Here is a 26,820-nt window from a genome sequence, read left to right as displayed (position 1 = left end):
ATTATTTCGTATCTCCTAAATCTAAATTAGCATCACTAAAAATTCACTCAGACAACTGGAGACTGGGAATAAAAAAAGTGACCCACATGTCCTTTTTGGTGTTTGTAAAATTTGAATAATTCCTTTAGTTATTTAAGGATAAAGTTAATCTTTATAAGCCAATAGTATGATTTATAAAATTTATTCCAAGACAGTTCCAAATGAAAGGTACATTGACATATTCAATTAACATTCTGAAAAATGACATATGACCATGAATGCTACACATAGCAATACAGAGTATGTCTGAAATGTTAATATGTACACAATTCACTCATCAATTTTGTTTCTAAGAACACAAGACCCCCAAACTATTTATACAAAAGCACAGGTAATATTTCAATGTTGAAAACTGGAAACAATCTCAATGTTTATCACGAGAATTATGAGAGCTCTGTATAGTGACACACCACTGGGAAAGTATGTAGATCTGTGTTCGACAACAAAAGAAACCCATGATGTATTGAGGGGAAAAGTACAAGAGTAAGTATGGTATGCTCCCATCCTATAAGAGGTCTTTACATTTACTTTTTCCATCTATATGAAAAAAAAATCTAAAAGTACTTAAAATATACATGCACAGGACCATTAAGTTTTTATAAAAATATTTTCTGTATTTTCAGGTCCTTTGCATGAGCATGTACTTTCACCATCAGAAAATAAATGTATTCTGTTTGCAATAAAATTCTTGTGGCCAGGTGTGGTGGCACATGCCTATAATTCCAGCAACTTGGGAGGCTGAGGCAGGAGGATTACCAATTCAAGGTCAGACTCAGGAATTTAGCAAGGCCTTGTCTCAAAATTAAGAAGAAAAGCATCTGGGAATGTGGCTTAGTGAGTAAGCATCCCTGGATTTAGTCCCTGGCACCAAACAAAACAAAATCAGAAAGAAAATTGTTATGTGGGAATATTGTAGTATTAAACATTAATATTGCAAAGGCAAAATTTCATGTGGACAAGAAGAAAATGTGATGGGTGAAAGCAAAGCTGGATCATTTGGGGTAGGACAGTTGTGAATTTTGACTTCTAACAGTATTAAATAGTGCAATATTAAATAGTACAAATAGTGTTTGTAAAATTATACTTTTATTTATTAAAACTAGTCAAAGTTGGAGCTTCAAAGTAGGAATATAATATAGAGAGGGCAAATTTTAAAATCAGAATTCTACTTTTGTCACTTAATAAATAGGTGTGCAATCTTGGCTAAAGGAACACCTAAGTATCAGTTTTCTTGAAATGAATATTTCTTTAAGGGGTTTCAGTGTCCAGTGAAGATCAAATTATTTAAGGTGCACAGCATGGTGTTCATACTAGTAGCTCAAATTGTACAAAGTTATACCGTTGTTTTTGATCTAAAAAAAACACTAGTTTCCTGTGTTCAAACACTTACTATTCTGAAATGTTTCATTCCAATTTCCAAAGCTAATATTTACTCTCCAATTTAAATATATATTCCAAATGGCTCATGAGAACATTGTTTTAATAGTTGGAAGAGATCTCATTTTAAAGTTAGAGAAACAGAAGCATCTAAATTTCCAAACACCAGTTAATGGCAGAACTTGAACATAGGAAACTCTGATTTAAAGTTTCAAAGAGCCCCAATCCTTAGAATTTATTTAAAAAAAAATAATTAAAATGCCATTTACTAAAAACAAACAAAACAACTGAATTAGAAGAATTTCTATCTTTTTACATAAAAGAGACAACATTTTAATTCCTCAAGGGATGGTAGAGGTGGAAATACTCTAAGGAAACTAAATGTTCTTCTTGGTACTGGTTTTGGTTAACTGAAAACAATTTAAAACGAAAAAGTGCAAAATAATTGGGATAGATTTGTAACAAATAACAGTGACTGTTACAGAAAAACAAAGATTGGCAGGTAAAGACCTGGGGTAACTCAGTATTTCCCTTTTCAATTTCTATAGTTAAGTGGGATAGGGAAAATCCCCATTTCAATGCTGTCTGTGGTAAAACCAAACTATTCCAACATGTATCTCAAGAAAGGTGGTCATTGCTTACAGAAAAAAAATGGATTAATGTGCAATTAACAAACATATCCAGCTTCTTAAGAATGCAAATGTTTTGTAATTTAAAAAGCAGACAAAAAGTAGCACTAACAGCTATTAATATATAGTTACCAGGACAAAAAAGGTTATGATGGGAGAGAGCCATAAGCTGTTTTACAGGAATACAGAATGTAAATGGAAAAAAATTCTATATTTTTAGAATTTTTAATTTTAAATTTAATTTTTCTAATATTCCAGATGTCTTGTTACATGACAAAGAGGATATTCCAAATGGTATACAAATTCAGACATCTTTATTAAAAAAAAGTCTTCCTACAGTATTTGACAATAAAAACTCAACCAAATTCATCTGCCACTCTAAAGTATTTCAAAAATGAAAATTGAGAGCAGTCCATAAATTTTCATACCTAAAACCATCTCCTGAACTGATTGGTCTTCAAAGTCTCAGCATGTTAACATTTTCCAAGCATTCCTGTTGACTAGAATGTCCTCTTATTCTTTCTTTTGAATTTCTCAGTAAGATTAATTGCTCCCTGCTTTAGCCTTTAAGTGCAAAGTTACTTATTAATAAGATATTAAGGCAAGTGTATTCCTCATAAGAACAGTTTTCCATGTAAGCAAGCCCTGTGCTGAAGTAAATAATGTAAATACGTACCAAGAAATTTCTGAACTGAGAAATAAAAATCAGAAATTTCAGGTCATTACTCAAATCTTTACCAAAACAAATGAAACTAATTTGAAAAGATAATGAATAAAAATGTGATTGTGTCAAAATAGCCTTTGCCATAACTAATGTGTGTTTTCTCTTCTTTAAAAATAAGGTCTATTCTAAGCTAATTTAGATAAGGGAAGGCACAATACCAAAAAAATTGTAAAATAAAGCCCCAAATCACACTTAGAAACACCAAGTGTAATAGGAGGGAGCAATGGAAACAACTAAGGTGAAAATAGATGTAAACTTGCACACCCTTTTCAATGAACTGAATGCCTTCACAATACAATTTAAATGCTAGGATTTTTAAAATACCTAATAGAGTCAACTGAGGGATTTTTTCTTCCTTATATGGAAGAATTTCTTAAATGGAAGCATAAGCTCACACTTAAATGACTGATGAGCCTCAAAACAGAGTATCTATTTTATCAATGGTTTCCAGGCCTATGGATATTCTCATTGTAACAATGCTTTTCATTAAAAAGTCTATGAAAAATGTTCTTTCAAAGGGACATAAATATAATGGAATCCCTGAAGGCATTAAAACAATGAGTTAGAGATGGATCTGCCAAATATGGAAAGACAACCATGTCAGACAAAAAGAATCAAGTTACAAAATTATATATCTAAACAAGGGCAGTGAAGAGGCATACAGAGAGAGATAAAATAAGTGACATTTCTGAAAGATGACACAAAAATACAAGACATTATATTTCTTCAGAGGGAATAAAGTCACAGAGTAATAACCTGGGTATACTGCATAATTTTTAAAATAAGCAGCATATATTAATTTAGAATATGCAAAAAAAAACCTCTGTCTTTAAAAAACCTGATTGTACCCAATGCATCCTAGGAAACATGAACTATATAAGATTAGTTTTTAACCCTTTGCTGTCTTTAGTTAAGGATAATACAGTCAAAATTAGAAGCCTCCTTGATGTTTGCTTACTGTCACTCTACTCAAAAATGAGGGAAAATGCTAAGAATTTATAATTCAAATCTTTTATTGCTTACTCTGTAACCTGGATAACAACTATATAAGATTTTAGAGAACCAATAAAATAATTAACTCATGGTTATTTTAATCAACAATCAAAATGTTTTACGTAGAATTATCTTTTTCTCTTTAAAAAGGCTGAATTACAATATTCTATTGTCATTAAGCTCTATAGAGTCCTGTGTGTTAGATAACACAGATTTCAAAAATACATTCAAATATATAATGAATTTTAACTGTTGGCATAAAATAAACAATGAATAGAGGTTACTGGAAATACATTCTTGGAAAAGTCTTCACTGGAAAAGACCATCACAAATGGAAACTTAAACTAAATCCAAAATCAGAATAAAAAGATGCCGCAGGAAAAGCCACTTTCCACTTTTACTATCTATGCAGGATTGCCAACTCAAAGGCCTTAAAAAGCACCTAAGCCTGTGAAGCTAAGCAAATGGGAGTGGTAGGCTAATGTCCCACTTGTTGGATTCAAGAGTCAACTTTTTAAAACACTATGCTAGTCAAATAAAAGAGCAGACAGAATTCAGTGTGGACCATGATGTACAAACTCTAAATAGGAAAATGACTGAACTTTTAAAACCCAGGGTTCACAATACTTGGGGATCTTTCCAGATTAAACATCTCAGTGCCTGTTATACTTCTAGAAATGAATTAGTGCTGAAATGCTTGCTGAATGAATAATATAAAACAAATGGTTTGTTTTCAAATACCTGATAACAATCATCAAAGGGCCAATAAATTCAATGAATGATTTGTGGAAATAAACATCAGTGCTATTCTGGAGATGGCCTGCAAAGGTTTGGGAAATCTCTTTAAAACTTCATTTTGTGAATCAAAGTGGTAGGTCAAAGCAGTCATAATAAAAGTATTTATTATCATAAGTATCTGTAAACACCACAAACAGGGCTCTTTTTTCTTCATAAGAAATAGTTGTTATTAATTGGTCTTAACTTTCCTAGCCTTGTTTTTGTAAAGACGACAAGGGTAACTCCACAATCAGGTGTGACCACAAGAGTGGGAACCTAAAAGAATAAGTTATGCTTTATATATGTACATTCTGCCAAAACACATTCTACTATCATGTATAACTAAAAATAAAAAATAATAATAATGAAAATAAATAAAATTTTAAAAAAAGAAATGGTTGTTAACATTCACCAGTATAACAATGGATTATATCATGGTCATATGCTCACTTGTTCAAATTCAACCACATAAAAAACTTAATGACACTTTTAAAATATACAAAGTAAAATTCGGATTAATTCAATACATAGGATAATGTAATACAAATTTTATTCTTTTTAAAAGCAAATTTTAAAACTGGTGCCGGGCACAAACTGAATCAATCAAGGTGGAATGCATCACAAAACCTAAGTCACTGTGATACTTCAAATGTGTCTTCAGTTTAAAATATGCTCCAATATTTACCCTATTCTAAATTTTAAATAAAACTCTATAGAGAGTATAATTTCATCAAATTTCATAGTTAAGTGATCAAGTAATTTTGGTACATGATATAGAAAGTAACTTTCTAGAAATTTCAAAAGATTTTAAAAGAATCTATTAACACACAAATATAACAGCATTTTAATCCAACAAAACAGTATCTGCTTCCAAGAGCAAAAGCTGTCACTAGCTTAAGTTTTCTATGCCTTGTGAATCTACTTTAAGGATTGTGGGAGATAGTATAAGAAAAGCAATTAGCAAGTGCCTGATACTTAACAGGCCCAATAAAGTCCCACCCCATAATATAACCACTATTATTACTTTGAAATTGTTAACAATGTTTGAATCCTGCAATTTCAGTTTTTCCCACCAAGCAAACACAAATCTTAGGGCAGGAAGTAGTTATGTTTACCCCCCACCATGTAAAAGTAAATACTGTTCCAAAAATGTACAAATTTAAAATATAGTGGTTCTCAAAGTGTGATCCAGGAAAAGTCCCCAAGACACTGCGAAGAGCTATACAAAGTCAAACTGTTTTCAAAATAATGCAAAGATACTACATTCCTTTTTCACACTCATGACTTCACAAGTGCATAATGTAGTTTTCCAGTGTTCAGGCTATGCAATAGAAGAAAAATTAGAATGTAAAAGCAGTCTGAGACTTAAAAGAATATGCAAAATGTAAAACAATGCTCCTGTTTTTCATTGTTTTGGTTTTGAATAGTTATTTTTTCATCAAAAAATAAAAACTTTTTTTCATCAAAAACTATGTTAACTAAGTAATGAGAGTCTTATGGTTATATTTGTATGAATAAAACATGTTTTTTAAATACCTTGATTTTTAATATGGTAAATTCTGAAAGATACATGTTTCGCACACAAAAGCTCTTTGAGGATCTTTAAAACATTTAGATAAATGTAATTATGGTTCTGAGACCAAAAGGTTTCAGAACTGTTGCTGGTAGTGGCAAAAAGCAGTTAGTTTTCCCTCTCCATTTTGCCAGTTTTTAGGCACTGTACCAAAGAGGATGGGTTAGAGGCAAGGGGATCTCACAGATAAAGATTAATTCTTTCAAATACATACAAGGAACTATTTTAAGGAAAGTGATAACCTTAACTTCTAATTTCACAGAAATTAGGGGAATAAGACATTCTTTATTTCAAAAAACAATAAAATATGCTTTTAAATTATACCAATTAAGTTTTTACCATCCTAAAAGAAATGACAAATGTCTTTCCTGAACAAAGAACAGGAAATAAGATGATTCAACTGGTGAGCCAGGACTTTTGAAGGTCTTCAGTGGTGTCACTTTCAAGAATTTTCACTTTAGTAGTCAACATCATTCTGATAGTCTATATAAAACTAGAAGCAAATCTGAATATAGAAATCAAATGAAGTTGATTTTTAAAAAAATAATAAACAGTAAAGATCATGAGAAAATTCATTTTAAAGCTGGATGTCTTCTTAATCTAATCTAACCTAACCGTCTTGACTTTATAAGCACTCATTGAAAATAACCTTAAGTTCCCATTAATTACAAATTTCAAGATTTACCCAGAAAAAAAAATAGTCTTTATAAAGTTATTTTGATAACAACTGTTTAATTATACTTCTTAGAAGAAAACCCTGGTAGGTACTTGGGTACTGGCCTACAATTATATAGCATAACTTTTGTACATATGAAATTGATTTGGACCCAATACAATCTAAAACAGAAATTCAAAAACATTTCTTAAATTTTCCTTTCATGAAAAATGGGTTGAAACATTTTAAGACTATACCCACACGTACCTGGACCAAATGCAGCAATTATTTAATTCTAAGAGGCATAGAGATCAGAAAGGGACAGAGATTTCCCAGTCTTTTTGCTTACCAAAACAATTCAGATAAACTATCCTTTTAGTTAGATGTGCACTGGACAGCAATATTCTAAAAAGTCCACAACACTATAAAGATTTTAAAACACTAGGGTAACAACTCATGTAGTCATCATTGCAAAAGGCTTTCAACATGAATAAAATATTTGAGGAAACTGATGTTCACTTCTTTTAATACCAAAGCTTTTAAAAAAAATTTTTAATCGTTTTAAGATAAAACTTTTCATATATATTACATATCTGTGTATGTAACTTCACCTTTTCTTGATGACAAAGTTATAACAACAGACAATTATCAGAAGATGATATACTGATATTCTCTAGGCTGGGCTGCCTGCCCCTACACTGAATGGTATTGAACAGTGTATACTCTTCAGTTTCTTCACCTTCTTCCTTTCAAACCATCACTTCTGAACTAATATGCTATGAGCTAGGAAACCAAATAATCAAAATTATTAAAATCTCACACAAAAACAAATGCATAAGCTCTAACATATGGATTTTATGACTTAGATAAGTTGTTCAGACATATTTTTAAAAATTAATCCAAGTTTCTTGGTTGTGTTCCATTTTGATGAGACTGCCAGATTACTCTGGATGAATGAAGTATTACTATATATAAATATTTAAACAAGTTCATTTGAATATTAACAAAAAGATATAACTAAACTTAGTATCATTGCCTTTTTAAACAAAGTATTCCATAACTTTAAGGTAACATTGGGTTCCAGTTTTTTTTCCCCCCAAAATGAACATAAACATATGTCCTATAGATAATATCAGTTTGTCCAGAAAAAGGGGGGGAAAGAAAGAAAACTGAGGTGCAATCATGTCACAGTTAATGCATGTCTGCTTTCAATACATTCAAAGACAATTAAAATTAAAAAAATCAATAGTTAAAATAGGCCTTTTGCAGTCTGAGAAATTCAAAATCTTTAAAAAAATTTGTAAATAACACATACATGCAAATTCTTTATATACAAATTTCACAAAATTAAGAAGTTGCAAAGAAAGTAGAAGTATTACGGTGAATCTGACAGGCTACATTTAAATGCTTTACCACTGACATATTCCTGAATATAGCAGTCCTAGTAGTTTTAATAAATTTTCTACATGGCCTTTTTATAAAAAGTTATTCACTAGAAGTCTTTTAAGAATTCAAGATGTTCTCAATTCACTACTCATATTTAAGGCCACTTTGGTAAAGGCATTGCAGCAAGAACACAAAAACGATAGCATATTTTCTAATATTTATTTTTTCACCTGCAAACTGTAGCAAAACATGATCAGCTTTATTATGCAGACAGGTATCCCTCTACATTTTTTAAAGAATTTAGGCATGTATAAATAGAAGAGCTCTTTAGAAAGGAAAAATTCAAGAACGAATAAAACCTTCCAATTTTGACTTTGTAACTTTCCAGTAGCAATGGTTAAAATGATTTTAGGTCATTCATTCCAAGATATATGACAGCACCTTAAAAGTGGCTGATCTATTTCCCCAGTAACATTTCTCACACAACAATGTGTTAAAGTTACAAATACTGATATGCACAAATAGCTAATTACTAAGAAAAATATGTACAGTACTGCAGCATAATGAATGTGGTATCTGCAATAACTTAATATTAGCCAATTTTTAATATACATGATACCGCTACCTTTTTCTGCCAATTCACAGGTTAAAAGTTGTTACTGGAGCCCTCTGTTTTGCACATATTACCTGGTGTTTAATACACAATGCAGGCTTTTTAAAGACTTCTCTTGTGTTTAAAGCTAAAATCAGTGAAACAAGACAACAGTGCAAGAGGCGGAGAGATGTAATGTGACCACATAAGTTCGTTCCAGTAAAGTGTCTATATAAGGCTATAAGAAAGGATTGGTGGATGAGCTTCCTGTTGGAAATTGTCCTGTTGGTGCACCAGTCTAAAGGAAAACACAAGACAAAATAGACAAAAGTGATGTGTGTGCAAAATAAGAAAACATTATACTGTACTTAATATTTATCTAATAAAATTTTATTTAGATTAGAATTATTTTACTATTATTGGCAATAATATTTTTTCATAATGGTTACTAGCAACGAACTATAATAACACTTTTATTATGTGTCCTAGATTGTGCTGTATCTTTCACAACCATGATTTCATAAAATTCTTTTAAGATAATCTAAGAAGAGACTCAGTCCTTTAATAGAAGGACTTGTTTTTCAAGCAAAAGTCTTTGATTGTTAGACTCCTTTTCATACTGATTCATTAAATCCTATGGCCTGTCCTAAAGTGTTATTGTGACAACAAAGCAGATTAAATCTTATATTATAAAATTTATCTGTCAGTGCTTTGACTTACAACTAATTATTTTGAAAGGTCAGATAAAGAACATGCATAATTGACTTCCTCAATTTGTACAACCTGTCATATCAGAACAAAAACAGCATGTACGGATATTCACATCCTGTTTTTCCTTATTTGAAATAAGATGCGACAACTTAAAATTGAATTTCACTTACCATAAAAGGATTACTAGATACTCCAGCAGTTGCGACTTGACCAAAAGCGGTTACCACTGGCTTTGTTTGTCCAAATGCTGCAAAACCTGCACCTTTTGAAAACAGAACCCCCAATTATAACCTACACCTCGACAAGAGATAATCTAATGTTTATGAACTCTCATGATAACTTTCAGAGAAGTTCTTACCAGAGAAGCAAACATAAAAATAACCAAAGTTAAACTATTATGTCTCTTGTTCTTTCAGATGCCAAAGACAAACTTCCTATGGTATGTCTTAAAAGAGTTCTCATGGAGCCCTTCAGAAACGATTAATTTCTATGCCATGTATATATATGAAAATAGCATAATGAATTCCATTTATGTATAATTATAATACACAAATTAAAAATAAATAACTCGAAGGGAGACCAATATAGTAGAAGGAGGAGCTCAGGTGACTGGGAGAAGGAGAAAGTGAAGTACTAGGGAATGAAATGAAGCAAATTATGTTATGCATAATTAAAATGCACTAATGAAAACATAATTTAAAAAAGGAAAATGTGGTATATATACACAATCAAATACTATATAAAAGAAATGGCTAATTCCAACTTGTCCCCAGCTGTATAAATCACTGACATTCAAAGAATTATTTAACTGATAACTTGTGACTATTTGGGAGAGGCTGTGTGGGTGGATAAGTGTCTACATAAATCATAGTATTTATTAGGAAATACTTCATCATTTATGGCTCTTCCATAGACCGTATTTTCAGACCTTTATGTAATCACTGACTTTAAAAAAAAATATGCTGTGAATCAATAATCATTAAAAAAAATCATACTTCAGCAAATGAGAAAAATAGGTAAACTGTTCTATCTTCTCACCTCTTCTATTTAGAAAACTGCTCTCTCTTTCTCTCTCACTCACACACACACACCCTTATACAAAAAAGTACCCGGGCAACATTTTTGTGATAATAAGAAAAAACAAACTAATACTCAAAACCCTATAGTTTCCTTTTGAAATAAAGAAGCATATGAGAATTCACAAGATGAATTAAAGAGGAAAAAGGATACTGGCTGATTTGAGAAGGAAGGGGTATATTCTTTAGATAGTCACTAATTTTCCCAAAATCTGTAATCTGGGCATAGAAACTTATAAAATCATTCCATTTTCTGAGATCAAAATCACTGAAAGCTTCTATTTTTGTGTAGTAAAGACTCATTCTTTAGGTAAGTCTCTGTTCCAAACACCTTATATTATGATACATAAAGGATATCTAAAATGGACTTACAGCTATTCAAGTGTTAGATCTTACCATTGGGCTGTTGAGAAAAAGCTGTCTGTTGAGGGAAAGCTGCTTGGGCTGGGAAGGCGGGCTGCTGGAAACTGCCACTAAAGCTGGTGGGAAGACTGTAGGGAGCAGGAGTGCCGAACCCCGCAGGCATGCTCATGGATGCAGTGCCAAAGGTTGCCGCTGACAGAAGGGAAAAAGGGCCAATCAGTTACACAAAAAAGGGTACAGTATGCTTCTTATACTCAACATTGTAGAATACATATTGCTTATTTTGAAAAATACTAAGACATACATTAGAGGCATTTAAAATTCCAACAAAGTAATAACAAGTTTTAACGATATGCAGTTTAATATAACCTAGGAAATTTTGTTCTCCTGAAACACAAGAACCAGAATGAAACTATTAAAACTGTCATTTGAAAGTCCACGCAAATTTCTCAAATTGTATAAAATTAAAGTCTAAAGTAGTCTACTTTTTAAAGCCTATTATAATGCAATTCACATGTACATGAGTAGACAATTTTGTTTTCAGGTTTGTTTTGCCGTATACAATAAAATAACCAAAATTTTAATTTTAGTCACTAAAGTGTCTGCTATACTGTAATCTATGTGTCCCTGGAAAAACATTTTAAATTTTCCATAAAATAGTTCACTAAAAATAACTGGACTTATAGGAGAAACAGGATTAGAGGGAGACCACTAAAACCTATGTAGGCTTGTAACTAAGGAAAAAAAAAAAATAAGAACCAAACACAAAAACAGCCAGGCAGATGGTGAATGCCTGTAATCCCAGTGGCGTGAGAGGCTGAGGCAGGAGGACTTCAAGTTCAAAGTCAGCCTCAGCAACGTAGCTCAAAATAAAAAATAAAAAAGGGCTGGGGTATGTGGCTTAGTGATAAAGCACCCCTGGGTTCAAACAAAAACAATAATAAACACTGACACAATTAAAAGGACATATTAAGTTCCTACTACATCAATTAAGTAAGACAAGAATTCCCACCCTTTTAGAAAGGTAAATAAAAATAGCTTTAGAAGAGGACTGAGAAACGTGGGAATTGCTAAACTATAAAAAAATAGAGCAAACTGCAGAAAGATTGGAAAAGAAGTGAAAAAGGCACTCTTAGCAAGGAAAGAACGTAGAGTAAGTGGGTAACAATACCATGTAATCCTCCTTGGCTCCAAGTCCCACTGCTATAACTTAACAGACAAAGCATTAACCTGTTGAAGGAGATCTGTGTGTGAACCACCACCACATGTATGGTATTGTTCCTCCATTTCCTAATTTTTTATGACTTAATTCACACAACAGAAACATATAGCAGCAGAACATTGCTAGTAAATATTTAAAACAGCACCTTCCAACTACTGGTTCTAAGAAAGAACTCAGTAAAAAAAGAGATAATAATGTTTTAAATATAGACTTCTAGTAATTACATAATGAAATATTGTGAGCATGCAGCTCTCAAAACACAATAACCCACTGAACTTCCTGACCTTAAAAAATTTACCAGCGTGATCACTGATTTAAATCACAGAAAATACTAAAACAAAACTAAAAATATTCCATAAAAATCAATCAAATTTTCTTTTTAAGGAAAAATGAAAAATAAGTTATAGATTTTGTCCAAATACAAGAGTTCTAAAGTTTATAACAATGCAATTTTGTTCAATAAATTAATTCCAATTACACATCAAACTTTTAAAATTTAATTACTACTAACATAAAAAGGAAAATAGGCCACTGGGAGGTAAGTGAAAGAATAATAAGCACACTGAGAGGGCAACAGGAAGATATTACAGACATTAATGCACTGACATAACTTTGACAAATCACTGTTTAAGAAAGCACTAAAAAGCAAAACTGGGATACAGTTAAGCAAAACCAAACTCCATGAAATGTGGTATAATGGTTTGGTATATCAAATAGGTATCACTTAAAGTACTATGGATTCAAACTTAAGAAAAAGAATCAAAAAAGCTACTAACATTCTATTGTGACCATGGAGGTAAGCAATAATGCTTTTCAGCATTAAAACATAAATCACTATAAAAGTTTTCATATAACTTTAAATACAACATGATCTCGATGCCACACATCCATGCCCACTCCATTTTAAAACATGGAAAAACTTAATTTCACATGCAAGGATCCAGAACACTAGCAGAAGCTTCAACAAGCAGGTAGACAAATTGCCACACAAATCTAGATATTAGTTGTGGCCACCTACCAAAATGAGCGTGAGGAAACACTTGAGAATGCATTGCTCCAGAAAGGCCTTATGGAAAGCCATAGAGAGACCAATGTCAATTAAGTTGTGAATAACTATTATTCAAATAAAAGTAAATTTGTTTCATTAAAGAATTCTCAAATTAGAATGTGCTGTTGCCAACTGGGTAGCATAAGAATATATGAATTAAAACACAATCACAAAATGAACAATTTTATTCCAACTATATTCATACTATAATATACCATTTGAAATAAAGCAAAGTTTAGTAGAATAAATACCAAATGAAGAAACATTGATGAAATTAAATTTTTAAAAAAGGACTGACTTTATTTTCAGGTGAAGATACAACTATATGTATAAAAAAGGTTTTGTTCACATCATGAGCTACACCCAAAAATGCTATTTAGCATCTAAAACCCCAAGTCTTAGAAAAAGCACCTGAAAAATGCCAGATAATTTTATTTACAACTCAACACATTTATTAGAAATACACAGAGATAACTCAAATGAGCTAAGTTTCACGCAGGGAAAATTATTAAATATGGTTCATCAGAAAGGTGAGTGGGGAGTTTCAGTTTAAAATACGATCACCTTGAAGCAGAGAAAAGAAAAATATATTTTGTGCATCTTACATACCTGGCATGTTTGAGGATAAAGAGGTTACATATAAGGATATGTAATTAACAGAAGACAAATAGGTTTTGCTGAACATTAAAACCTTTTTTCACTGTTGTTTAACAATAAGGTAAGGGATTGTTTCTAAAATATATTTCTATGCATTTTAAAATAATACTTTTAGGATTAGCATAAATTTGAGGAAATTGAATGATTAAGAGAATGAATCTTGGTTCTGCCATTTTCCAGCAGCACAATGTTACTTAATAGGGGGCACAAAGGACAAAGTAGAACCTACATATTTCACAATGCTGTTTTGAAGATTAAATGTAACTATGAATCACAGTGCTGTATAGTAACAAATGTATTTTTCTTCCTAAGTTGAAAATCAAATTTATACTGTGTTCTGAATTCAACAAAAGGTTAACTGAAGAAGTGTTCGGTGTTAAACAAGTCTGGTCACTTGACATTAACCTCCTTTTTTAGAGCACTCTAAAAGCTTTAAGAAGTCCTGACATTTCCCATATGTATTTAGGCATAGAAGTCCTGGCATTTCCTGTATGTATTTAGGCATAGAATCCTTTTCCATGTCATACTGCTACATTTCAGTCAGCAGTAACTATGAATCTATACTAACCCTGTACTTCAGGTTGGAACAAAGATGCCAACCCCTAAACTCTGGAGTACCAAAAATGCTATAAATTTTCCTTAAACAGTTTTTGAGATATAATTCACACGTTAATTTTTCTGCTGAAAGTACAGAATTCAACATTATTAATATATACACAGTGTTGTATAAACATCACCATAATCTAATTTTAGATTACTTTTTTATCCTCTCTAAAGGAAATTCTATATCTAAAGGCTGCTTCTTCCCATAATGCCCCATCATTATCACTACCCCAGCCTCTAACAACCACTAATCGACTATAATAAATCAATCTATTTTCTATCTCAGGAGATATGATTATTCTGGGCATTTTATACAAATGGAACCATAAATGTGTAGACTTTTGTAGTAGCTAATGTTTTACTTAGAATAAAAATTTCAAGGTTCATCCATGTATAATTACTTCATTACATATAATCATCAAAAATATTCTATATATGGCTATTCATCATTTGGTTTCTTCAGTTGATGATATTTGGGTTGATACATATGACTGATGATATGTATTTTCTTTTGGGGGCTACTATGAACAATACAGATATGAACACTTGTGTGAAAGTTTCTGTGTGGATGTTTCCATTCCTTGTGGGTATATTCCTAACAGGGGAATTACTCTATGTTGACCTTTTTGAGCAATGGTCAAACTGTTTTCCAAAGACATACCCACAAGGAGTGTATGCAGTTTCTCATTTCTCTACATCCTCATTAATAATTATTACTGTTTAATCATTACAGTCATCCTAGGTATGAAGTAGCATCACACAGTAATTTTGATTTGCATTCTCCTATTGACTAATATCTTTTCATGTGCCTACCGACTATGCGCCCTCTTGGAGAAATGTCTATTAAAATCTTTGATCAATTTTTAAATTGGGTTGTCATTTTATTATTGAATTGTAAGAATTCTTTACATGAGTAAGTCCATTGTCAGATATACAACTTACAAATATTTTCTCCAGTATGCTATAAAGTTTAACTGTTTGTTGTATTCATTTTTATCATATCTCTATCTATTAGCTATCTATCTATCTCCATTACCCACCCCCCTCATTTCCAAACATGACAATTTTCATTTTTGGTCGTCAAAAGTACCAACTGCAAATTAAATGTTAGAGATATCCAAACATTAGGAGCAATCTGAGGGTGAAAGGGAAAATGGTGAGAAAATCAGCTCCTCTACTACAAAAGTATGTCTTATATAACCTAATGAAACGCTTTCCTTTGTTTTTCTTCAATTACTCCTATCCCTTTTTAAAAATTCTCATTTCCAGAGTCTACTAGCCAGGTGAGGTGGGCCAACTGAAAAAACACTTATCAGTGTATGTTACATAAATGCAAAATCATACTGGAATGAAAAGAGTGCTGGTTTAGAAGTATTTTGAATATTAGTATCAAGATTAGCCATTACTTAATATTGAACCCTAAAGGCAAACTGGTTTCTACCTAGGTAATACAACAAGGCTGTGGTGTCTTGAATCTTTCAGCTCTACTTTTCTACAAGTTTATCTCCCTGGAAAGAAAAAAATTCTTTAAAACAGAAAATAAAGGTCATTACAAAGGACTTCTGAAATAAAGGGCAGAGTATAAGGGAGAGAAATTGTAAGAGAATTGCCTAAAAATGAAACTTATCTTAATTCTATTAGATTTAGGGTAGAGGGGCTGCTAAATGTCATAAAATCCTAAAGTTAAATTAAAAAGGTTCTTAAGTCATATAGGGTAATCTCCTAGAGAAGGTTCCTACATAATATGTTAAAATTAAAGCTCCAAAGTCTTGTATATCCAGAAAATATATTGGTAAAACTTTTAAAATTTCACACAGAACTATTCTGCAATGTCTTTTTTCAAAAGTCACCTCAATTTTGTTGATATAAAGCAGTAGAAATTCCTAGTAATAATCACAGTCCATCAGCCAAACTTCTGTTCACATTTTAGCTTCAACAGAAACATGTAACTAACATTTGCTTTAATATATTCAATAATAAACTAAAAAAGATGGGATGAATCCAAAATTACCTATAATGTAAAAATATTTTACCTTGAAATGAAAGTTTATGGACATAGTATATTTATGATCCTAATAAACTTTGCTCATACCAAAACTAATTTATCATCTTACAGTTTATATGATTTTATATCCTATATAGAATCATAGCTTTTTAAAGACTTTCATATTCTAAAGTATAATAAGCTAAAGAGTTCTTAACTGTGAGGACAGAACCAACTTAGAGGTAGTCATGAGAAGAAAATACTAACATATGATGATGCTTTAAGTATATAGTATAATGCAAAGAACACACAGTGATTTACATCATTTGATTTCACAACACTCCTGCCAGTCAGAGAATACTGTTCACATTTTATAACTAGAGCTAACAATAAGGATCAAAGAACTTAGTCAATATAACCTCAGTCAAGGTTTGAGTTTTCATTCCTCAGTTGTTCAAAAATGAGTTATGCTATAAACTCATCAATATTACCTTGCAAACAACTTTAACAAATATTAGTGCATCTTTCTATCATCCTTCTACCATGTATTAATAAAATATAAAAACCATTTTCAGTATCACCACCTAGCAGATAAATACTAAATCAGGATTTGAACACAAGCTGGCTATACCCACTGAACTTTTCCAAGCCTCAGTTTACTCAACTTTTAAACCATTTAAGATATTTACTTGATGGGAGCTACAGGAATTAAACAAGACAATGTATAAAAGCTTATTGTGTCCACAATGTATAAAAGCTTATTGATTCCTTCCACTAAATCAAAATAATATGCCAAGAAACAGAAAGATGTGTATACCAAATAAAAAATACAAATAGAAATTTAAAGCAATCATTAATTAGGTATACTTGAATTAGTAATTGACAACCAAAGCACAATAGAAATTTTAAATAATAATTGTATTAGGTTGACCTAAATTAAAAAATAAACTATTTTTTAATCAAATTAAATTTGATGAGAAAGTCAAAGTTATTTTAAACACTTGTTATGTTAAATACCAAAAATTCATAACCAAAAACATTTATGCACGAGGAAAATAAGAAGTTATTCAGATACTATCACAATTCTTAATCTTACCAATGACAAAAAGATTTACTAATAATCACTAATTTTTATATGATTTAATCTAATTTCAATGTTATAAGTACCCACTATCTCAAGATTTTATATCAACAATTGCTAAAATTGGAATTAAAATTTTAGTTCTAAAACTACTGGGACATACACACAAAAACAAAGTTTACAAATTCTAGGATTAATGAATACCGTTATACCACCTGTACTTGCTGACATTCCAAGGTGATGGCAAATAGCTCTGATGTACAGCATAATAAGACAAAACTCAAAGAAATACAATATGAGCAAGATGTAACAAATTCCATTCCTCTGATATGATCTTGGGGGAAAAACAAAATTCTCATAAAATGTTCTATTAAGATTGAATGACTCATAGCCAGTAATTCTAAATCCAGACCAACAAATGTTACTTGGTTCAAATCCAGACCAACAAAAATTACTGGGTTCAAGCTCCTCTTATATATTAGCTGTATGGTTCTAGGAAATCTCATTTCCCTGTTTGATCTTCCCTACCTGAAAATGAAAGGTTTGGCCAGAGGGGAATACTACATCTTTACTAAGGTTCTGTTGAATTCCAAAATTGTGTAAACTTCCCACTAGCATTTGTCTTTATGGACAAACTCATTTCCAGTTTCCATTCACCATAGTTAAGAGAGTCCCCATTTTGCAGTGTTATTTACATGGTGTCTTTTTGATAAGTACTTTCCCCAAAGTTTACTGTTTCATAATCACTCTTTTTTTTTTTTTTTTTCTTCTTACCTGTTGCTCCTCTGGCATTGGTCTGAAATGGATTTGTAGAAGATGCCACAGAAGGACCAGCAGCAGCAACAAATGGATTTGTGGAAGGCGTAGCTTTAAAAAATTATAAAACATACTATAAAATTCTAATTTATTTTGTATTCAAGGTTTTAAATATTTATTCACTACATTTATGAAGAGAGAAAAAATGAGCTTTGTGCTAATCATTGCTTCGACTACCCTCTGGTACCCTTAAGAAAATGCTACACAATAAATACATACTTGGGTTCTTTATTAAAACCAATCTATATATATCAGGAGCACATACCTCCAAATGGAGCAGGCACACTTGAAGAAACAGGTTGTGTCTGTGCAGAAGCACCCACTGGCACTGTTCCAAAAACATTGCTGAAAACAAGTAAAAAGCAAGAGTAATCTACCTGCAGGGTAGCCACAGAATATGGACACAGGTAACACTAAACATACCACAGATATAGCAATTCTCAAACTTTAAGTCTCAAGATGTGTTTACATTCTAAAATACATTATCCCAATAACAGACAAAATTTTTTATGTATGTTACATTCATCAACTATATTATACAAAAATAGAGAATTTTAGAAAAATATTCCTCAGGTTTAAAATAATCTTAAGTTATCATATAACACAAATATTACTTTTGTAATAAATAACTTTTTAAATAAAAGGGACTTGAGAACAGTAGACTGTTTTATATTTTTGAAAATTCCTTTAATGGTTGGTTTAACATATTTTAAGAGCCTTTTTAGATAATTATAGATGTTTTCTTGAAATCATACCAAAAAATAGTGAGTTTCCTAAAAATTAATTGAAATATAGAATTTGAAACTGTATCAATGAACTTTTTGTACTCCATTAAACTAAAGTTCACTGGTCTATCCTGCACCTTAAATGAATCTTTTACCAATTTTATATCATGTACTGGTCATTTAAAAACACTTGTTTTATCAGCTATGATAATCTTCCAAAGGTTATTTCTTTACACAAAATTTAAAAATCATATTAATGTGGCCAACCATCACATCAGAAAATTAACGAGAAGCTGTCAAGCTCATAAGTCTATTAATTTTCCAAAGTTCTAATATTTGCTGGAAAACATCAATTTCATCAGCTGTTTTCTTTAAAGTGAAAGATCTAGAAAGTCCATCTGTGAAAATGTCTGACAAATACTCAAATCTGAATAGTCATGGTTAGTGTACACATCAAAGAAAAATAGTGTTCCATAAAATAAGTGGCTACTTCTTTCCATAACTCAACCAACTATACAAGTAATTTCTTTCAAGACAACTCCATGCTCCAGAATCACTTCATGTATACCTTATTTCAACACACAGAAAATCAGTAAGACATATTAAGGATAAAGATTTAATAAAATTTTAAGAATATTAATAAGAAAACACTGATCAGAAATATTCATAAATAAAACAATGTGTGGTGTTGAGAAACACTGTGACTACTGGATGACCCCTAGCTCAATTTATGTTAAGATAACTGTAAGTTTCACTTGCCATTATTTGTACACTATCAATACAAATGTCAATTAGTAAAAAAGCAAATAAACTTTCAGAATTATTACAGGAAGTTTTTAACCTCAGTTTCCCATGAAATGATTTCAGGTACACCAAATATCCTATGGACTGTTGGGACTAATGACACGTTAACTAACTCAGGCTGACTCCTTACTTCCTGGCAGGTGAGCAAGATCAAGGCCTCAAAAGCAGTTTCAAAAGTTAATGACGATAAATCGGACAACGAGTTCTTGCTGTGACTGGTCTCCCTGACACATCTGATGGTCCTCCACCCAGAGGGCTGGGTGCGGGTGGTCAGCCGGCCCTACCTTTCCCAGTCTGGCCTTGTTGGGGAGTGCTACCTTCCCTTGTCGCTGGTGGAGAAGAGCAAGGGGGCTAAAGACCCCAACAATGGACTTCTCTCTATGCATGACTAATACACAGCAATATAATATCAATAAACCATTTGTCATGTATAACTCATTCAAGTTTCCAGAGTTTATGGTCACCCTGTTACAGTTCATCACTAATATCCAATATGGACAATCTTAATAGAGCAAAAAAATCTATAAATACCCCTAATTTTTTTCCCATCTGGCATACAAAAAATTCATTAAAAAAAAGTCCAAGTAGGTAGTGTTAGAATTCTGTAATATCTCTCTAGAAAGGATGCAAAAGGAAAGTAAGAGAAAAAAGCAGATACAAACCACAAGAATAGAAAGCAGATATGATTAAAATTGCACAGGCAATTCTTTTCAGGTCTGTTTCCTTAACCCTAAAATGAGTCTAATAGACTTTATATCTTTAAAATGGGTTAAACTTCCAACTATAAAGAATTTCTGTATGTCAAACACACATGAAATTGGTAGCAGATCCCTGAATTTATAAATACCAGTATGACACTGAAAAAACAAACTGATGTTTTCACTGTTTAGTCTTTGATTGAAAACTACACCACATGACTATGTAATTTGACTAACAAATGGATTATATGATGATATAATCTGTATGTGACCATCCATTTAAAGATGTGTACATAATCTCTGACTTACATTTTAGCACTCAAGGATGAAAAGGAACAAAACTTTTGGTTCAATGAAGGATAAAACTATGACAATTACAGATTCTATTCTAATTAACAAATAAAACTCAATTTCCTCAGATTTAAAAACTATTCAATCATTTTTATATTACATTCCCCAAACAGCTATTATTAAATTACATTATTCAGAGTTGAAAAAATTAAAAGATAAAACACAAAGAAATACTAAGACAAAGTACCTGCTAGCATTACTTGTGGAAGTATATGCATTACTGGAGGTGGCAGCAGAACTAAAAACGCTGTCTAATTCTGCCAGGGCTGCATATTTGTCTGAAGATGCACTTGAATGACTGGGAACTGAAACCACAGAACCAACAGGAGCTTTACCTGTGGTCCCAAAACCACTCCCTTGGTCGCCACCTAGGAATGAACAAAAGAAACACCAAAACTTTAAAGTTATATACTTTCACCTATTTGCCACGAAACACAGGTAAACTGATTTGGAGCTTAAAAGAAAAAAAAAATTAAATTAAAGATATGAACAGGACTCTTAGTCTAATAACCAATCTACACAATACTGGACCAGATTAGTTGCTGTACATTCCGCTACAGTAAGGACAGAATGTTATTTTTCTCTAGAGTAATATGCATTATATGCCTATATTACACATAGAGAAGAAATTCTCAAATTCAAGACAGGTGGACTTCATTCAAGTGAACATATAAATTCATAAAATGCTGGATCTAAAGTGAACAACCTATTACTATTTATCATTTTCCCAAGGTTTTCCATGTTTTATTTTTAAAAAAAGTTAAAATAGGAAGTATTTATTAAGCACTTATTATGTGCTAGGCATTGCTCTGAATACCTTACATGCAGTAATACATAGAACACAATTTCATGAGTTCAATGTTATTATCATTCTCACTTTGGAGATGGAAAACAAGAAACAGACCCAGAGGTCAGAATGTGGAATCCAGTCTAGCATCAGATTTCCTGCTATTCACCTTTGCACTATGTACTTTTAGAGGTAATATACTGATGTTAAGATGAAAATTTGGTATAGAAATATATTATTACAAGAATTTGAAAAATACCAAATAGTAACAGAAAATAGTTCGAAATACAGAAACCACCAAATAATGCTTCAGCCAGCTCTCTTAATGAAACCTATTGGCTCCTTAGAGGCACAGAGTAATAAAGCATGCTTTCTAGGATAAAATAAAATTTTTCTCAATTATTTTCTTTTAAAAGTATAAGGTCATAAATTAATTTCTAAGTCTTCAATTTTACAGTTGATAATTTGGGTCTAAAACCTCAAAGTGAACATTTTATTCAAAATAGTATAGATAAGATTTCTATGCAAACTGAGAAAAGTATTACTTCCTCACATTTTAATAAATATAACCAAATTTAAAGTATTGTTTGATATTCAAATTTGTATTTGATTTGTTTAAAGCTTGATACCTAGGGTTGAAGATGCAGCTCAGGGTAGAATACTTGCCTAACACACCCAAGGCTCTGGATTCAATCCCCAGCACCAAACAAACCACCAAAACAAACAAACAAAAAGTTTGATACCTTGCCCAGCACTGAAGATATTATCTAAATTAGCAAGTGCTGCATATTTGTCTGCTGTCTGTAAACCAGCTTTGTTTGCTGAAACTTTACTAATAGCTGATGCTGTCTGATGACTCTGGGAAGCATTGAAGGTTCCAAAATCAGCACTGGAGGATTTGGGGAAGTTATCAAAATGAGCAAAATTAGCATTTACTGATCCAGCACTTCCACCTGTAACAAAATAAACAAAAAGCTTGAAATTTCTACACTTATCCCAATACCTTTGGTAGATAATTTGATAATTTCTTCCTAAATTGTCTTATAAAGATTATTGAATATTCTAATAATAATGTACATGATATTATGATCATATACATTCTTAAAATCAGGTATATGATCATATATGACCTTATCATAAACATTCTTTTTTTTTTTTTTTTTGCGGTACTGGGGATCGAACCCAGGGTCTCGTGCTTGCAAGGCAAGCACTCTACCAACTGAGCTACCTCCCCAGCCCTTCATAAACATTCTTAAAATCAGTAGTTGGTAAATGGCACTCAACCTTAATCATCTGAATCGTATGCCTTTTTATAATTTGTGCACCTAAATTTCAAAGAACCTGGCAACATTTAAGATAACATCTACCCTGGAGGGAAGAACATTGTGCGGGGTGGGGGGCTGGTTAAAATTCAGTTACTTCACTGAACATCTGACTATATACTATGATCTCTGAATAGTTCTCCTTCAACAGACTATACAACAAGATGCAAAATTATAGAGGATTCAAGCTTTTGAAGCTCCATTGGCAACACAGTTTAAACAAATCCCAGGGACAGACTAACAATATTTAAAATGTACTATTTTGATCAAGAATTTTTAAAAAGATAACCATTGAGCTTTATACTTAATTCCACTTGAAGAGCTATTATTTAATTCTACATAATAATTTAAAGAGCATTCAATATCATGATGCTCACGGTAAACCCATATAGTTAGACATAACAATTATACTGTATTTTTTGATAGAAAAATGCTTTAAACAAAACAAGTTTAAACACTGACACTTAATGGCTTAACTAGAATAAATCTAAGTTAAAACTGTTAGGACAAAAGAGACGACTGGTATACATAATGTAATAGCAGAGTTCCCTGAAAACAGTGGGTCTAGCTCCATTATAAGACTTCTAAAAAGCAAAAATTCTATTATCCAAATAATTTGAATTTTTATATTATATTTTAGAAATGTTTTACTTCATAAAGCACAATTCACCTAATGGTCACTACAGTATGTATCCTGCTAAGACTTTAAAGTATGTTCTCTACATTAGAACTTTCCTAAAGTACTGACAAAAGAATATAGTCAGTATATTTCATTCTATGCTTTTGATTTTAAACTTTTGATGTATTCATTCTTCATTTCTAAACCATACTTTCAGCAATCAAAATGGCATATACCTATGGTTATATATCAAGGTGATAGAAAAGTACAATTAGAGATACTTTTAAAACAGATAGAAGGTGCTTCTATGCAAAAACCATGAACATTTTATCAGTCAGTTCTTTAAACATTCTAAACAAATAATATACTGATAAAAAATCTTCAGGAATTAAACTGTGGTTGTTATAATTAAAGCTAAGAAAAGTGTGCTTTATTTAAAAGATAGTGAGCTGTTAAAGGAACTAGAAAACAAAACAAATGCTAAACTTCTAAAATTTCTATGAAAAATTTAATTTCAAAACTACCAATTAAGCTTTATTAAATATATTTGTGGTTTTTAACTGAGTTCGATAAGAGAAGGAAAGTAAAAGTGTGAATTTATAAAGGATTAGCGTTAAAAAATGATTGACAATCTATAATTGAAAACATCCACGAAATATAGCACAAAACATACAAATTAGTTAAAAAAAAAAAAAAAGCCTACTTGACAACAGAACTTACTGTGGGAAGCCTGGAGAGGAAAAGCTGAAGTAAATTCACCAAAACTGCAGCTAGATGAAAGCATTCTAAATGCTGGACAGCCAGAAATTATGTAAATGATGACAGTTAAAGAAAAAAAAAAAGAAAATTGAAAGAAAAGGCTTTAAGATGATACATACAGATTAAAAAGTTGAAAGAAAAGTAATCAGCCAAATATCTAAATAATGATTTAATGACTATCGGTAAACACTACAGTTTATGGGAGAACATTAAATGTCCAAAGACCAATTCCTGCACAGAAAACAATTCCCATGTTTGACTAAAGTGATCATTAATAATCTATACTAACTAACATTTAGAAATTTTTCTCAAGCTTGTCGCTCTTATATTACTGCTACTTTTAGTTCTATGGAAGCAACTAGCTTCCCTTATTCAGACATAAAATGTCAACCTAAATCAATGTGCTCCATGAACCTAAAAACATTTAATGCCCCTGTGCATGGGAAATTTAAGGAAGATTCATGTGCAGGAAAAGGAGGCGAATGAATGTTGTGAATTAGACAATATAATAAGAAGTTCAGAAAAGCAAAAGAACAGAAAAAATAAAAATAAAGATTGCAGATTTCCCCAGAGCTTTGTAAGACAGAACTACTTTAAAGTCAGGTAATCATAGAATTTGATTTTCAAAACTATACCTAGAAAGTTTTGTTTTTTAAAAAGTAAACATGTAAGCATAATTCTGGAGAAGCTCTACCTGTAGTTTGGGGTTGAAAAGGAGAGTGACTTGCTGTGGGGAAACCTCCAAAATTACTCGAACCACTAGACTGTCCAAATGTATCAAAGTTTGCAAAATCTGCATTTGCAGAATTCTGAGCTGTAAATGGCAAGGAACAACATATGTTAATGAATATGAAAACTACAAATGAAAATTCATGACAAATGAATTTAAGAATTTATGAAAAGTGTCAAGGCATCAAAACTCACATTAAAGAGAATTCAGACTTTAAGTCCTATCAGAAGTTAATCCAATTATAAGTATTTACTAATGGGTATTGAAGAAATTTCCAAAAATACTGTGTGAAAAGATAATTTGTACATAATATCCTTTGAATAGCCTCAGGGATAGTACTATAAAAGTGACTCTATTAACAAAGAAAAATGAATTCAGAACAATAAATAGATGAGTTAGAGTAAAGCAAACAAGAATGTGGGACACATTCTGGAAATTTCGGATTTAGAGAGATAATCACTTATGTGAATCTGAGGAATAATATAAATATCTAAAATAATGATACAGATGGTTTAAGTACATTAATAAAATATTCTTTTGGGGTTCCTTTAAATTTTACAATTATGTAACACCATGAGCATATGAATATGAAATTTGAATGTGTAAGGACATGATATAATAATATATTCACATTATATTAAAAGTCTGCCATTTCAAATCCGTGTTACGATTTAAGAAACAATGAAAAATAATAGGAATTAGAACATAACTGTACATCACATTCAGTTAAAAAAAAATCTAGATGCATTTCTCAACTTAGGTCCTCAACACAGGAGAAAACATCCAGACTTTTCTAAATCTAAATATGTAAATAAATAAAATAATTCAAAGGTTGATTTATTTTTTTTAATTTAAGGCCAAAAGAGATGCTAAATAAGAATTTTCCAAGACGATGTGAATAAGAAATGCTTGGACATGGGAAAAGGAATTCTCAGTGGCAAAAATGAAAAGCATGTCCAAAGGATGGAGAAAGGATAAACATTATTAGTACAGTAAAAGGTACCCACTTTAAATCCTTTGCAGGCAATTCAACTTTTAGGAAGTTTCTGTAAAGAAATAACCTTGCAAATAAGTATAGCTGTATCTAAAAGCTACACAGTATGTTTTCTATAATAAAAAAATCAGAAACTCAAATGACCACCAAAAAGGGATCACTTAAATATATTATAAAACATCATAAGACTGTACTGCAGCTATTAAAACTCATATAAATAAAAAATATTTAATTCTGGACAAAAATGCTTATGTCAAGAAAAATAAATTAATAAACTCCAGATACATTTTTAACTGCCAATTTTGTTCAACCAAACATGGTATTATATTCAAAACAAAAATTTGCATTTTAGTTAACCCCAGTGGGACTTCGAATCAATATCATTTTCTTCTTTTATGTATGCCTGAGTTTGCAGAGCTTTTACAATATGTATTCTACTTTTAAACAAACCAAAAAGAGTTACTAAACAAAAACCTCTTCCACCAACAAAGCAACATACTAAACATATTTCTACCTCTTCTAGGAAGAAAATTTTTATGTAATTACTGTTTTGTATATATCTGAATGGATATAAAAGTAGAGGAGAAAATGTACCTAAAGCAAATTCCCTTATACCAGGTAGGTACCTGTGCCATCTCTCTCTATGTTCTGAAATACAGGCTGCAGTATACCCTCTGTATCACTCACTGCTCATACTTTGTTCTTGAAAACCTTTTTTTCATGTT

At 31.4% G+C, this 26,820-nt stretch overlaps 1 protein-coding gene across 7 annotated transcripts in view; it reads right to left on the bottom strand.

Annotated features, from left to right (window-relative positions):
* Positions 1-810: 810 nt before the first annotated feature.
* The window catches only part of Agfg1 (ArfGAP with FG repeats 1), a 69,835-nt gene continuing 43,825 nt past the window's right edge, over positions 811-26,820 (bottom strand). The window contains exons 6-15 of one of the 7 annotated variants that reach the window (XM_047544242.1): positions 25,066-25,185; positions 24,333-24,404; positions 22,415-22,624; positions 21,072-21,252; positions 18,572-18,651; positions 18,265-18,357; positions 13,136-13,183; positions 10,929-11,087; positions 9,627-9,718; positions 811-9,043 (exon numbers count right to left, since the gene is read on the bottom strand). In XM_047544242.1, coding sequence (XP_047400198.1) covers positions 8,984-9,043; positions 9,627-9,718; positions 10,929-11,087; positions 13,136-13,183; positions 18,265-18,357; positions 18,572-18,651; positions 21,072-21,252; positions 22,415-22,624; positions 24,333-24,404; positions 25,066-25,185 — 1,115 coding nt within the window. In that variant the 3' untranslated portion in view covers positions 811-8,983. The remainder of the gene's footprint in view (positions 9,044-9,626; positions 9,719-10,928; positions 11,088-13,135; positions 13,184-18,264; positions 18,358-18,571; positions 18,652-21,071; positions 21,253-22,414; positions 22,625-24,332; positions 24,405-25,065; positions 25,186-26,820) is intronic. The other 6 variants (XM_047544243.1, XM_047544244.1, XM_047544246.1 and 3 more) reach the window with 6 other exon arrangements.

The sequence above is a fragment of the Sciurus carolinensis genome, chromosome 3, assembly GCF_902686445.1.
Source record: "Sciurus carolinensis chromosome 3, mSciCar1.2, whole genome shotgun sequence".
NCBI lineage: Eukaryota > Metazoa > Chordata > Mammalia > Rodentia > Sciuridae > Sciurus > Sciurus carolinensis.
The sequence above is the reverse complement of the archived record's forward strand: the minus strand, read 5'-3'. Positions and strand labels throughout refer to the sequence as shown.